The 13,892-nt window shown below is 42.4% G+C and overlaps 1 protein-coding gene across 1 annotated transcript; it reads left to right on the forward strand.

The window, feature by feature from the left end:
- Positions 1-402: 402 nt before the first annotated feature.
- LOC127624027 (uncharacterized) lies at positions 403-2,147 on the forward strand. The gene is made up of 2 exons (XM_052098632.1): positions 403-895; positions 1,107-2,147. Exons 1-2 carry the CDS (start codon positions 846-848, stop codon positions 2,017-2,019), a joined length of 963 nt encoding a protein of 320 aa, XP_051954592.1. The 5' UTR covers positions 403-845; the 3' UTR covers positions 2,020-2,147.
- The last annotated feature ends 11,745 nt before the right edge of the window (positions 2,148-13,892 follow it).

Here is a 13,892-nt window from a genome sequence, read left to right on the forward strand (position 1 = left end):
CGTGTGTAAAACCATACGATAGTGGCGATGTTGCGTGCAGTTCCTTCGTTGAAAGACATTTGATATGAAAACCCTCCGACGAGGAAAGAATTGTTTGTGTATCTTTGCTGAAAGGTGGGCGACATGCGTAAAGCCATCCGATAATGGCGACGTTGCATGCAATCCCTTTGCTGAAAGACATTTGATATGAAAACCCTCCGACGAGGGAAGAGTAGTTTGAGGTATCTTTGCCGAAGGTGGACAATGTGTGTAAAGCCATACGATAATGGCGAAGTTGCGTGCAGTCCCTTCGTTGAAAGATACACCATTTGATTATGAGAACCCTCCGACGAGGGAAGAGTAGTTTGGGCATCTTTGCTGAGAGGTGGGTAACGTGCGTAAAGCCATACGATAATGGCGATGTTGTCATGCAATACCCTGTTGAAGGATATCCCATTATGGTGCCACCTTGTTTATCGTTATCGTTTTGTAGGTTGGACTTCGGGATGCTTCGCCTGTGGTGGTAACACACAGCAAGTGCTCGTGTGTGGCAGGCACTGCTTTGTGCAACCATACTGTTGCTTTACTTTTTCAAACTGCTCACTACTCTCAGCTTAATATGGCAGTTGTACCCCCTGTGCTTAGCTGCACAGAAACAGAGCAATGCTGGCATAAACCACGGACAATGGTAATCATTGAACAGTATGTTCAGACAGTATGTTCACAGAATAGTTGAGGGAAAGAAAACACCACTGCCTTATCGAAAATGTCAGTTGTGGATGGGTTTTGTTTTTAGTTTTAAGCTATTTCCTCCTATGATGACTTTTATTTGTCTGTAGGGTGTAAAACCAGGACCCATCAATTCCATGGTCATCACAAAACCTGTACCAAATCGTACAGAACCAGGTGGAGTGAGGTAAGTTCAGCTGTGGCATTTTGACATTTTTGTTTCATGTACAGGATATAAAAATGCTAGTGGCCATATTTTTAAAACACATATGCTTTAAACATGTCCATAACAGACATTCAAAATAATCCACACTATTACAGAAGATAGAAAAGCAAAGATTATGTATATAAAATTTACATTATAAACATTAATTCTCATGTTAAACATATCTTTACAGAAGTGGACTCTACAGAGGGATGGTGGGCCCTTTACCAGATCCTTGCATGTTCAGATTTGTGGAGGCATATGCAGACTTCATGAACATGACAGCTGAAAAGCCACTTGTAGAGTGTGCATTTGGGTTGGTCCAGGAAGGAAGTGCATTATCTTTCCAACAACCTCTGTTAACATCACGATACATCACCCTACATGATGCACCACCGAGTCCACCTTTGTCTCTAGAAGGATACTATCTTGCTCCAACAGAATGCACATTTGTTTGTAGTGAGGAACAGTCCTTACACTTACAGAGTCTGAACATGACATTAGATATGGCTCAGAAAATTGAGGCGGTAACACGTGACCAAAGCTCTTGTCCTGAGTGGCATGACCTTCGCAAACCAAGGGTAACAGCCTCCAGATTTCGGGAGATGTGCCATGTCAGAGGCCTGAGTTCTGCAGAGTCCCTCGCCGAACACATCATCAGGGGATGCAGGCAGACAGCAGAAATGAGAAGAGGTGCAGAAATGGAGTCAGAGGTAACAGTTGAGTACAGCAAGTTGAGAAATGTCAACTACTCACCTTGTGGTTTAATCGTTCATCCTGATGCCCCCTGGATTGGTGCGTCCCCTGATGGTGTAGTGTTCGATCCCACTGAACACCCTCAATTTGAGCTTGTTGAAGTTAAATGCCCTAAAGTCAAAAACTTTGTTGACTGCAAATATTTGCAAATGGAGTATGGGGCAATTTCTCTCTCAAAAAAAAAAAACAACTACTGGTCTCCGGAATGCATTGGTGTGACTTTGTGGTGTGGGCTCAGGAAGATTATTTTGTGCAGCGCATCTACAGTGACACAGCCATGTATAAAGTTATTAGAGAGAAGATTGATTATTTTTACTTCTACACATACATGCATAAATACTTGTCAATGAAACATTAATTTTGTTGAAAAAAATTCCAGTGAAACCGTACTGATAAAAATGTGTTTATTGTAAATAAATGTACAGTACAAAGTGATCTTTATGAAATTGTTACTTTTTAAAATTACTTTTTAAAAATATTTATTCAGAGGCCTTGTCTAAATTAAACTAAATAAAATCACAACAATTTATATTATACAGAGTTATATAATAAATGTTATAAATAAAAGATTGTCAAGAATAAAGTCAATTATTAACAACTAGCCTATGTTTTATTTACTGAAAAGTAGAAATGACAGGACATTATTTGACCCATGTCTTAACTAATGCCTTGTTCTGATAATTTGACAACAGGCATGCATCTGTAAAGAGCTGATTGATGTTTACAGTATGGGAAAGCAGGATGACACCATCAAACAGTTTATTTTGTTTGATCCTCCTGATGACCTGTTCCACATGCACTCGTAGCCGTGCTATGGCCTGTGTTTCCTTCACCTGATGTGCTGGCATCTGCTTTGTCTTGGTCAAGAATGGTGGACAGTACACTTTACATTTGACACAGTCACTGATTAGGAAACCTTTGTCTACCATAACTGCCACGTCTTCTGTCAGTTGTTTGGCTATTCCAGACTGTTTAAAGATCTCCTTGTCACTCACTGACCCGGCATAAAGCTGAGAGACAAATGTGACTGCACCATGTGGCGCTATCCCAATGAGGCCTTTCATTGTGCAGTGAGCTTTTTAGTTTGAGAACATTTCACTCTGGAGTAGTGGGGAGGATGGTGTCTGACATCTGAGTTCAGTGCAATCGAGTATCACCTGTGTCTGGGAAAGCACTGAACTCTTCAGGGAGGTTAGCTTTGACTTGAGCTGGTGAAAGCCACACACACACTGATCCTAACAGTGAGTAGAGGTAGTTTGTCCATGTTGAAATTATTCTGCTCACCGTGGATGGGTGCACATGGAAACAGTGTCCCAAGTCTCTCTCCTTCAAACCCACCGACAGATAGATGAGGAAAAGAAAAAAAACTCATCAATTGGCTGCAGCTGCTGTCTCTGGAAAGATAAAAACATGGATGAAAGGTAAGTTTGTATTATGTTATCACCTAGGAAATACAGAAAAAAATCATACTGTAGCCATTTTGAGATTACTAATGCACAATTAACTGTAATTCTTACGGTGTATAAGAGAATAACCTACCACTGATGGCCGTGCATGTGTAATTTCTTAATTTTTCCAAGCAGCAGCTTTGAACCTGGACACACAAATTATTTTGTGGATGGAAGGTTCGATTAGCCACCAAAAGGACATCAGGTGACGGTAGCTGGGGAACCTGTTTGAAGATATAGCATAAGCACAGCTTCAAGTATTATGTATACTTATATATGTGTGTGTGTGCACATAAACATGTTTATTTGTGTATATATATTTACATAATATATTTACATAATATATATATTTTGTATACATGCATATAATGGGTTTTATCTATAGCAAACAAAAGACTTAACGTTAACTTACCTGGTGTAAAATCTAATGTCCTCGTCGGAGCCAGCAAACCTCTGCAATCTGAAATCGTGCTGAATCTTTAACTCCTGTAGCTGTTTCTTCAGCTCCTCGTTTTCATGGGAGAGTTCTTCTATTTTAGCACAAGCCACGTCTAATGATGATGGATCAGGAACGTCACAGTAATCATGATCCATCGTTATATCGATAGGCACGGGCTCAGCGTCGACAGCATCAACAGTTTGAATCAGCCAATACCCCCATCCTCCCCAGAGATTCATAAACCAATTAACCCATGTACTCTCAACATGTTCTGGCTCCTGTACGGCTTTTCTCTTGAGTTCAGTTACATTTGTGATGTTGTCACTGTAATCTGGAATATTGAAACAACAAGGCATTCCCAACATTTTGCAAACTCCCCCTTTCTCTGCAGTTAACATATCAAGAACCAACCTGTTTTGAATGACCACATCTCTTAACTGTTTAATTTCATCATTTATCATTGTCAAAGCATTTTCTGTGCTATTAGCTATTGCTAATACTGTCCATGCTAGCCCATTTAGCTTATTAATTGTTACCGTTGTACCCACGCCTAAGAACAATGACCACCCCACATTTGCTGCATAGTGCTTTGGTAAAACCCCAGGCAAAAATAAAAAAAAGGCATTTTTTTTAATTTCTTGTAGTCGTAATAGTACGCTTTCACGTCGCCCCACTTGCATGGATCTCTGCAGACATAGAAAGGTGCATACTCTTCGCTGCGTCCCTCACATTTCGGACAGTTCTTTTGAAACGGTTTGCAGTTGAAAGTCACATTTGTTCCTTCCTGAATCGTGATGATTTCTCCTTCCAGGCCACGCGTTGGATCCACGAACATAAATGCGCTTCTCTTGACACGTCGGATGGTATTGTTTGGCGCAGATGTCTCAGTCCAGTTGGTGTGGTTTTCTGTTGATAACACTCTCAGGCCCTCGGTAAGATGCAGTATTATCATACAAATTGTCACTGCAAGCAATGTCATTATGCACATACTCTTACCCAGACCACACATTCCCGGCACTCTGAATGGGTGCCACGGTCTCGGACGCTCCATTTCTTCCGTTTGCTAGATCAGTACTGCAGCTGTGTGACCAGGACGTGTGAAGGAGTTCAGTCTTTTGAAGCACTCAGAGTCTTATCTTTTTTGCTGATTAACGGTGCCCAGCCGGATGCTGTTTCCACAACTAGGGCTGCCTGACTCTTCTTCTTGTATCTGGCTCCTCTTAAACACACACAGCTAGAATGCAGGGGTCTGTTGTTAATATTCCTTGAATTATTTTCAGTTCGTATCTTTTCACGATGATTACTGCTTGTGACCACACGATGGGGTCCACTCTGCACACAGGCCGTGTTATTCTCTGTGGTTGGCCTTGCTCTTCCACTGAGAGTGGTGCTTTGTGTTCAAACTTTATCTCTGTGTTTATAGACATTCACTCGGAACAATCTCTTCCTGTTGCTGATTCTCCTGCGATGTGGGCGGAACTTTCCTGCAATGGTTGGCATGAACCCACGTAGCTCTCTCTGCGACCTTCACTGGCGTGTGAGTCGTTAGGAGCACTTGGAATGGTGCCAGCCACCTTGTCGCCTTCCAGCTCTTTCTCCTCGAGTCATGAATCACAACGAAATCATCAGGCCTGATCTTATGCAGGAAGGTTTCAGCAACCTTTCTCTGAGCAGCTTTCACCTGAACACAAACACTGGACAACAGAGAAGACATCTCTTTTTCTCATTCTGGTGTACATCAACACAATTGGGAGTGCTTTAACCCATGTGAGCCCAGTTTCCTCACAGCACTTAGCCAATTTGTTCTTGATCGTTTGATTCTCCCTCTCAACAGCGCCTCCACTGGTGGCGTGGTAACTGCAGTGTGTTCTCATGTCAATTCCCAAAAACTGACCCACCTGCTTTATTGCTTCATTGTCAAAGTGTGCCCCATTGTCCGAGCTGATTTTTTCTTGGAATTCCCCATCTCGGAACAATCTCAGTTAAAAGAGCTTTCACTACTGCTGCCGAGACTTATTTCGAGGTTGGGAACACCAGGCAGTATTTCTGTTTCCCACAAGGGGTTAACTCGATGAAATCCATCATCAGATACTCAAAAGGCCCCCCTGATGGTGGTTGAGATACTATAGGTGTTTTTATCCCTCTTGCCACGTTATGTGTGTTACAAATGACACATCTTTTGCAAAAAGTTTCAGCAAATATCGTGAAACCCTTTGTAAACCACAATTCTTTCATTTGCGCAACCATCCCGCTTTTGATACATGGTCTAACCCGTGTATCAACTTTCCATAATGAGGAAAGAAGTGTTTGGGTAAACAAGGCATGCCATCACAGCTTATCCACACATTTACATTTACATTTACATTTACATTTATGCATTTGGCAGACGCTTTTATCCAAAGCGACTTACAGAGCCCTTATTACAGGGACAATCCCCCTGGAGCAACCTGGAGTTAAGTGCCTTGCTCAAGGACACAATGGTGGTGGCTGTGGGGCTCGAACCAGCATCCTTCTGATTACCAGATTACCAGTTATGGTGCTTAGACCACTACACCACCACCACTCCACACATTCTCCTTAAAGCTACAGCCAGCTGCCTTCCACCAGGTTTTCTCCTTGCCTGTGTAAAAAGTTTGCATGCTCTGTAAACAAGAACAAATGTTGAGGTTATTGTCAGATAACAAAGCACATGTAGTCTCTTTTGTCTCCATCGCTGCCGCGGCCTTCGCTGCCGTGTCTGCTTGTGCGTTTCCTGTTGAGACTGAACTGTTATCGTTAGTGTGCGTTGCGCATTTGCAAAATCGCGACCTTGTCTGGTAAAAGAATGGCCTCCAAAAGCTCAGACACAAGAGATGCATTTAATATTGGACGACCATCTGACTTCAGAAATTTTCTGTGCTTCCATAAAGCACCAAAATCATGTGTTACCCAAAGGCATAACGCAAATCTGTGTAAATTGTCACACATTTGTCTGCCATAAGTTTACATGCTTCTGTTAAAGCAACCAGTTCAGCTGCCTGAGCTGAATAATTTGATGGCAGGTTGCCAGATGTCACGACCTCAAATTCAGTGGTTATCGCGTAACCAACCTTATTCTTTCCTGTTTGTGGATCTTTGGAAGCCGACCCATCCACAAAGAGGATATTGTCACAATTGTCTAATGGCGTGTCTAATAGATCTGGACGCGGTGTGCACACCTGTTCAAGCACTGACAGACAACAGTGATGTCCCTCGCTATCCTCCTCTGTGGGGAGAAGTGTGGCAGGATTCAAAGTTGTGCATCTTTTAACAGTTATGTTTGGCATGTCCAATAAAATTGTGTGGTACCTCAGCCATCGGGCTGTAGATAAATGTGACGTTCTCTGTTCTTGCAAAATCATGGAGACTGCGTGTGGAACCATCAAAGCTAAATCAGAATACCACACAAATTTCCTGGATGCCAGTACTGCCAGTTCTGCAGCTGCCACAGCCATCAAACTGTGTGGTAGACCTGCTGCTACTGCATCACGTTTGGTTGAAAAATATGCCACAGGTCGCAGTCTGTTTCCATGAGTCTGCAAAAGAACAGAAGTCATAAACCCATTTTTCTCATCAACTATCTGAACAAACGGTTTGTTTACATCTGGCAGACCCAAAGTGGGAGCCAGAGCCATTTGCACTTTCATGTTAGCAAATGCCTCTCCAGCTTCGCTTGTCCAAACAAGCTTGTCACATGACCTCAGCCCTTTCCCTGTCATCAGGGCTCGCAAAGGCTGTTCAAGAATGACATAATTAAGAATAAATGTACGACAATAAGCGCACATTCCTAAAAATGACAATCATTGTTTTTTCGTAATTGGTTTTGGCACATCTTTTATGGCCTGTACACGTTTGTCACAGATGGATTTACTGTTTGGTCTGATAACATGTCCCAAAAACTTTATTTCCTGTTTCACAAACTGCAATTTTGAAAGACTGACTTTGTGTCCCTCCCCCTCTAGGTGCTTCAAAAGGGACACAGAGTCAGCCACACACGTAGCTTCATCACATGCACAGATCAACAAATCATCCACATACTGTACTTCAATCTCAAAATCACATTTTGACATAAATGCTCCTACACTTATTTCAGCCCAATTGGTTGCTTTCATGCATTCTCTCAAAAAGGGGCCCAAATCTGCCCACAGCTGCTCTTTGGCCTTGGTCACTGATAAAGTGTGTCTCAGTGTTCCCTGCTATCAAATAGAACTGCATTTATTTTTCTGTCAGAAAAGCTGAGAGCGCACACACATTTTCTGTCCAGAAAATCTTATCAAATTTCACAGTCTCATTTTCTACCCTGTTAAACCACCCCCTCCTCATATTGTGGTTCCCGTTCAATTACGACATGTGATGTGCAATGCAATTGGTCAGGCGTCATATTTTCTGTGTTAAATGACATTGTTCGATCTTTTGCCAATTTCAAGATCATTTTTGCCCAATCATCATTTTTCACTTGCCATTCATATGCCCACTGCGGTTCAAATTTAGAAGAACATATTTGTGGTTCTTCCTCAATGCTAATTCCAAAGGAACCCCCCGTATGGGTCAAATTCAATTCACACATTAAATCTCTGGCCATTAGAGGTACCGGACAAGCTGGTGAACACAAAAACGCATGTTTAAATGTCCTCCCCTTCTCCAACTCACACTCTAAGGGCACTGTAAATTTCTTTCAGAAAGCAAATGGCCCTAGGCCAAAGTTCTCTTTATGCACTGAACCTGTCAATTTTGGGACACATGGCAAGTCACATGGTCGTATCGTAGAATGGCCAGCCCCAGAATCTACCAAAAAATGTACTAATGTCCCCTCAACTAACATTTGATATCTCGGCATTTGTAAAAACCCTGAACTTTTGTACCTAGGCCACTTTGGCCTAAGGACATTTGATTTCTGAAAAATTCACAGTGCCCTTAGAGTATGAGTCAAAGGAGAAGGGGAGAAAATTTAAACATGCGTTTTTGTGTTCACCAGCTTGTCCGGTACCTCTAATGGCCCGAGATTTAATGTGTGAATTAAATTTGACCCTTACTTCCTTTGGAATTAGCATTGAGGAAGAACCACAAATATGTTGTTCTAAATTTGAACCGCAGTGGGCTTATGAATGGCGTGTGAAAAATGATGATTGGGGAAAAATGATCTCGAAATTGGCAAAAGATCGAACAATGTCATTTAACACAGAAAATATGATGCCTGACCAATTGCATTGCACGTCACATGTCGTAATTGAACGTGAACTATAATCTGAGGAGGGGTGGTTTAACTGGACAGAAAATGTGTGCGTGCCTGACAGAAAAACAAAAGCAGTTCTATTGATAGCAGGAGAGCTGAGACACTTTATCAGTGATCAACGCCAAAGAGCAGCTGTGAGCAGATTTGGGCCCCTTTGTGAGAGAATGCATAAAAGCAACAGATTAGTACAGGAGTGAAACACATCAGAAGTGTAGGAGCATTTATATCAAAATGTGATTTTGAGATTGAAGTTCAGATGGTTGATGAGACAGTAAATCCATCTGTGACAAATGTGTACATTCCATAAAAGATGTGCCAAAACCAATTACGAAAAAAACAATTATTGTCATTTTTAGGAATGTGTGCTTATTGTCGTACATTTATTCATAATTATGCCATTCTTGAACAGCCTTTGCGAGCCCTGATGACAGGGAAAGGGCTGAGGTCATGTGACAAGCTTGTTTGGACAAGCGAAGCCGAAGAGGCATTTGCAAACATTAAAGTGCAAATGGCTCTGGCTCCCACTTTGAGCCTGCCAGATGTAAACAAACCGTTTGTTCAGATGGTTAATGAGAAAGATTTATGGCTATAGGGTTTATGACTTCTGTTCTTTTGCAGACTCATGGAGACAGACTGCGACCTGTGGCATATTTTTCAACCAAACTTTATGCAGTAGCAGCAGGGCTACCACACTATTTGAGGTCTGTGGCAGCTGCTGAACTGGCAGTACTGGCATCCAGGGAATTTGTGGGGTATTCTTTGATGGTTCCACACGCAGTTTCCATGATTTTGCAAGAGTAGAGAACATCACATTTATCTACAGCCCGATGGCTGAGGTACCACACAATTTTATTGGACAGGCCAAACATAACTGTTAAAAGATGCACAACTGTGAATCCCTGCCACACTTCTCCTGACAGAGGAGGATGGCGAGGGACATCACTGTTGTCTGTCAGCGCTTCTACAGGTGTGCACACCGCATCCAGATCTATTAGACACGCCATTAGACAATTGTGACAATATCCTCTTTGTGGATGGGTCGTCTTCCAAAGATCCACAAACAGGAAAGAATAAGGTTGGTTACACGATAACCACTGAATTTGAGGTCGTGACATCTGGCAAACTGCCATCAAATTATTCAGTTCAGGCAGCTGAACTGGTTGCTTTAACAGAAGCATGTAAACTTAGGGCAGACAAATGTGTGACAATTTACACAGATTTGCGTTATGCCTTTGGGGTAACACATGATTTTGGTGCTTTATGGAAGCACAGAAAATTTCTGAAGTCAGATGGTCGTCCAGTATTAAATGTATCTCTTGTGTCTGAGTTTTTGGAGGCCATTCTTTTACCAGACAAGGTCGATTTGCAAATGCGCAGCGCACACTAACGATAACAGTTCAGTCTCAACAGGAAACACACGAGCAGACACAGCAGCGAAGGCCGAGGCAGCGATGGAGACAAAAGAGACTACGTGTGCTTCGTTATCTGACAATAACCTCAACATTTGTTCTTGTTTACAGAGCATGCAAACTTTTTCCACAGGCAAGGAGAAAACCCGATGGAAGGCAGCTGGCTGTAGCTCTAAGGAGAATGTGTGGATGAGCTGTGATGGCATGCTTTGTTTACCCAAACACTTCTTTCCTCATTATGGAAAGTTGATATATGGGTTAGACCATGTATCAAAAGAGGGGATGGTTGCGCAAATTAAAGAATTGTGGTTTGCTGAAAATTTTTGCAAAAGATGTGTCATTTGTAACACACATAACGTGGCAAGAGGGATAAAAACACCTATAGTATCTCAACCACCATCAGGAGGGCCTTTTGAGTATCTGATAATGGATTTCATCGAGTTAACCCTTTGTGGGAAACAGAAATACTGCCTGGTGATGGTTGACATGTGGTCCAAATGGGTTGAGGCCTTCCCAACCTCGAAACAAGACTCGGCAGCAGTAGCGAAGGCTCTTTTAACCGAGATTGTTCCAAGATGGGGAATTCCAAGGAAAATCAGCTCGGACAATGGGACACACTTTGTCAATGAAGCAATAAAGCAGGTGGGTCAGTTTTTAGGAATTGACATGAGAACACACTGCAGTTATTGAGAGGGAGAATCAAACAATCAAGGAAAATTGGCTAAAGCACTCCCAATTGTGTTGGTGTACACCAGAATGAGAAAAAGAGTCAAAACAAATTTAAGTACATTTGAAATACTCTTTGGTAGACCACCATTCATGGGAATAGAAAGGTGTAGACAAGGGTTGCCATCAACAGATCTGTGTGAGAATGACATGTTGAATTATTGCAAAGAAATGTCTTCTCTGTTGTCCAATGTTTGTGTTCAGGTGAAAAGCTGCATAAGATCAGGCCTGGCGATTTTGTTGTGATTCATGACCTGATGAGAAAGAGCTGGAAGGCGAAAAGGTGGCTGGCACCATTCCAAGCGCTACTAATGACTCACACGCCAGTGAAGGTCGCAGAGAGAGCTACATGGGTTCATGCCAACCATTGCAGGAAAGTTCCGGCCACATCGCAGGAGAATCAGCAACAGGAAGAGATTGTGCCGAGTGAATGTCAATAAACGCTGAGATCAAGTTTGAACACCAAGTACCACTGTCAGTGGAAGAGCAAGGCCAACCACAGAGAATAACACGGCCTGTGTGCAGAGTGGGCCCCATCGTGTGGTCACAAGCAGTAATCATCATGAAAAGATACAAACTGAAAAGAATTCAAGAACAATGCGAGACGGTTTAAAGCAGGATGGTCTGACTGCAGGGTCAGTATCAACGTGAAGGACAGAACAGCGGACAACTGCACAGATGTCATCAACGACAAAGAAGTCAACTTCACATGCCCATTCAGCAAGCCATATGAAACTTCACCTGCAGCAGTGTGTGGCAACAGGGCATTTAATCGGATGCCAAAGAAATAGTCAGGGTGTTATTATCCAGGTTTGATGAATGTGGGTACATCTGTGTATTTGCCAAACAGGGCACCTGGGGTGGGAAGGGAAAAAAGAAATGTTGAAATTTTGCCTGGGGTTTTACCAAAGCACTATGCAGCAAATGTGGGGTGGTCACAACTTATGAGTTGTGTATTTTCAAAATCTGCCGGCCGTTTTGCAAATCACATACCCCACCTTTAATTCCCCGATTAAGGGTGGGGAGGGGGACAGAAAGCAAAGGTCAAAGGTACACCAATTATGTCATCAATCATAACCCATCAATCATTTTTGTCACAAGGTATATATTATTTACTATTTACAATGTTGCAACATACACAGCACAATCATCAGCAGCGCTGTCTGATCATGGTCGGGTCTTCTCAGATCAACTCGTATATTACATGTAATGTAAAACACACCTGGGACCCGTAGTAATAGAATGGGACCTGACCCGGTCCTGGCTGACCATATAAAACGTGGATCTAAACCCGTACGGGATCGGGTCTCGGTGTTACGGTGGCGCGGCTCCTATCTAATGGTAGCTAAGCTGCACACATGAACATTTAAATGTGCTTTAAAATGCCCCTCTTGAAACGAAACATAAAGACACATCTGTTAATGTATTACGAGAGTGTAAACAGACGGGACAAATATCTGCGCCGTCTTGACGCGATATTAATGTAAATACAGCCTTTACGTATTAGGCCTACATGATGCAGACAGGACAACAATCTAAAAATATCCAATCTGTGCCTTATAGACCTGCTGCAGCTTGTTATAAGCCTGTTGTTATTATTAATCAAGCATCAATAGGCTATTGACAAAAAAAGAGAAAATCACTCACCATCCTTGGCTGGACAACTTTAGTAGCATTAATACATTTCAATGACTGGTCTGCTTATCAGTCAAACTGTGAATGCATTGGTTTTGTATTAATGTAAATCTAATAACCACGAAGTAACGATTGTGCCAGTATTTTAGTTCTTTTTTTCCATTAGATTACTTTTTAATGTTTTTATATCACTTTTTAGTATTGAATTCTACTGTTACTGAAAGAATTAAAGCACTGTGTACTCTGTTCTTTTGATTACTCTGCTTTATTACTGGCTCTTGAAAAATTACTTAAAAACATGAAGCAATGTTTAGGAAAAACACTTGAAGGCAACATAGTTTTAGTTATTTGCATCAATATTAAACAATTTTAAATAAAGGAGCCAATTGGTAAATTTTAATTAATGGATTAATTGATTGCTTTTCAAATTAAGATCCTCAGAAGGTAAGAAAAGGCCAACAAGGTGCGAAAGAGAGAGAGCCGACCACCTGGAGCGGGAGAACCGCTGCCAGGGGCAGGGGAGACCCCTTCTGTTCCCCAAGAACGCAGCGGGGTGTTCCGTCCACCAGGGGCTGGAGGTCCGCCCAGAGAGGCGCGGCTGTCGTCCGTTAGAGGGTGGAGGAGTGGCCGAGGAACAAGTTACGGCGTTTCGGAGAACTGGCGAGTACGTTTTTTTTTTTAATCTCTCTCCTCTCTCTCTCTCATGGCCGCTCCGCATTGGCCTTTTCCATCTCGTTGAAATTTTAGTGGTTTTTTGGGGGGGTACTACACTGTTACAGGAAGTACCCCCCCTATTTAATTATTTCTGTTTCATTCCCCTTGTCCCCTCCCTCGTCCAGGTAGACTGGGATGACCTGCCGGCAGACGGAGCAAAAAGGCACGCCCTTCCCCAGTGAAGCGGGGGGGGGGGGGGGGGGTGTGCGTCATGCCGGGGGCTCCCCTGCCTGAGAGAACAAGGGAGGAATGTGGCAGGGCGGAGGGCATGACCCAGCCCCGCCCTTCGCCCTGCCACAATATAATTGTGACTTGTACATGAACTCTCAAAATAAAAAATAAAAAAGTATTTTATGAAATAAAGAACATTGACATTTGGTTTCTTGTAGCTTCCCAAAAGGCAGTATGTTAATTACAAAGTCTATCAACAAATAATAAAAGAAGATGATGAAAGAGAAAGAGGAAGCAAAATCAGTAAGTTTGGGGTGGGAATGTGAATTTTAATGGTTATTTTTATCAAAATCTTTGTAAAAAACTTGACATCTCATGCAGTTTGTAAGATGTTCCCACTTATGTTCCTCCCGTTTGGGTCTTTTCTCAG

The sequence above is a fragment of the Xyrauchen texanus genome, chromosome 30, assembly GCF_025860055.1.
Source record: "Xyrauchen texanus isolate HMW12.3.18 chromosome 30, RBS_HiC_50CHRs, whole genome shotgun sequence".
In the NCBI taxonomy this organism is placed as follows: domain Eukaryota; kingdom Metazoa; phylum Chordata; class Actinopteri; order Cypriniformes; family Catostomidae; genus Xyrauchen; species Xyrauchen texanus.

Excerpts from the sequence above, each read along its gene's own strand:
- LOC127624027 (XM_052098632.1), top strand. The coding sequence starts at position 846 with ATGGTCATCACAAAACCTGTACCAAATCGTACAGAACCAGGTGGAGTG. Across the intron at positions 896-1,106 it reads ACAGAACCAGGTGGAGTGAG|AAGTGGACTCTACAGAGGGA; the intron begins GTAAGTTCAGCT and ends ATATCTTTACAG.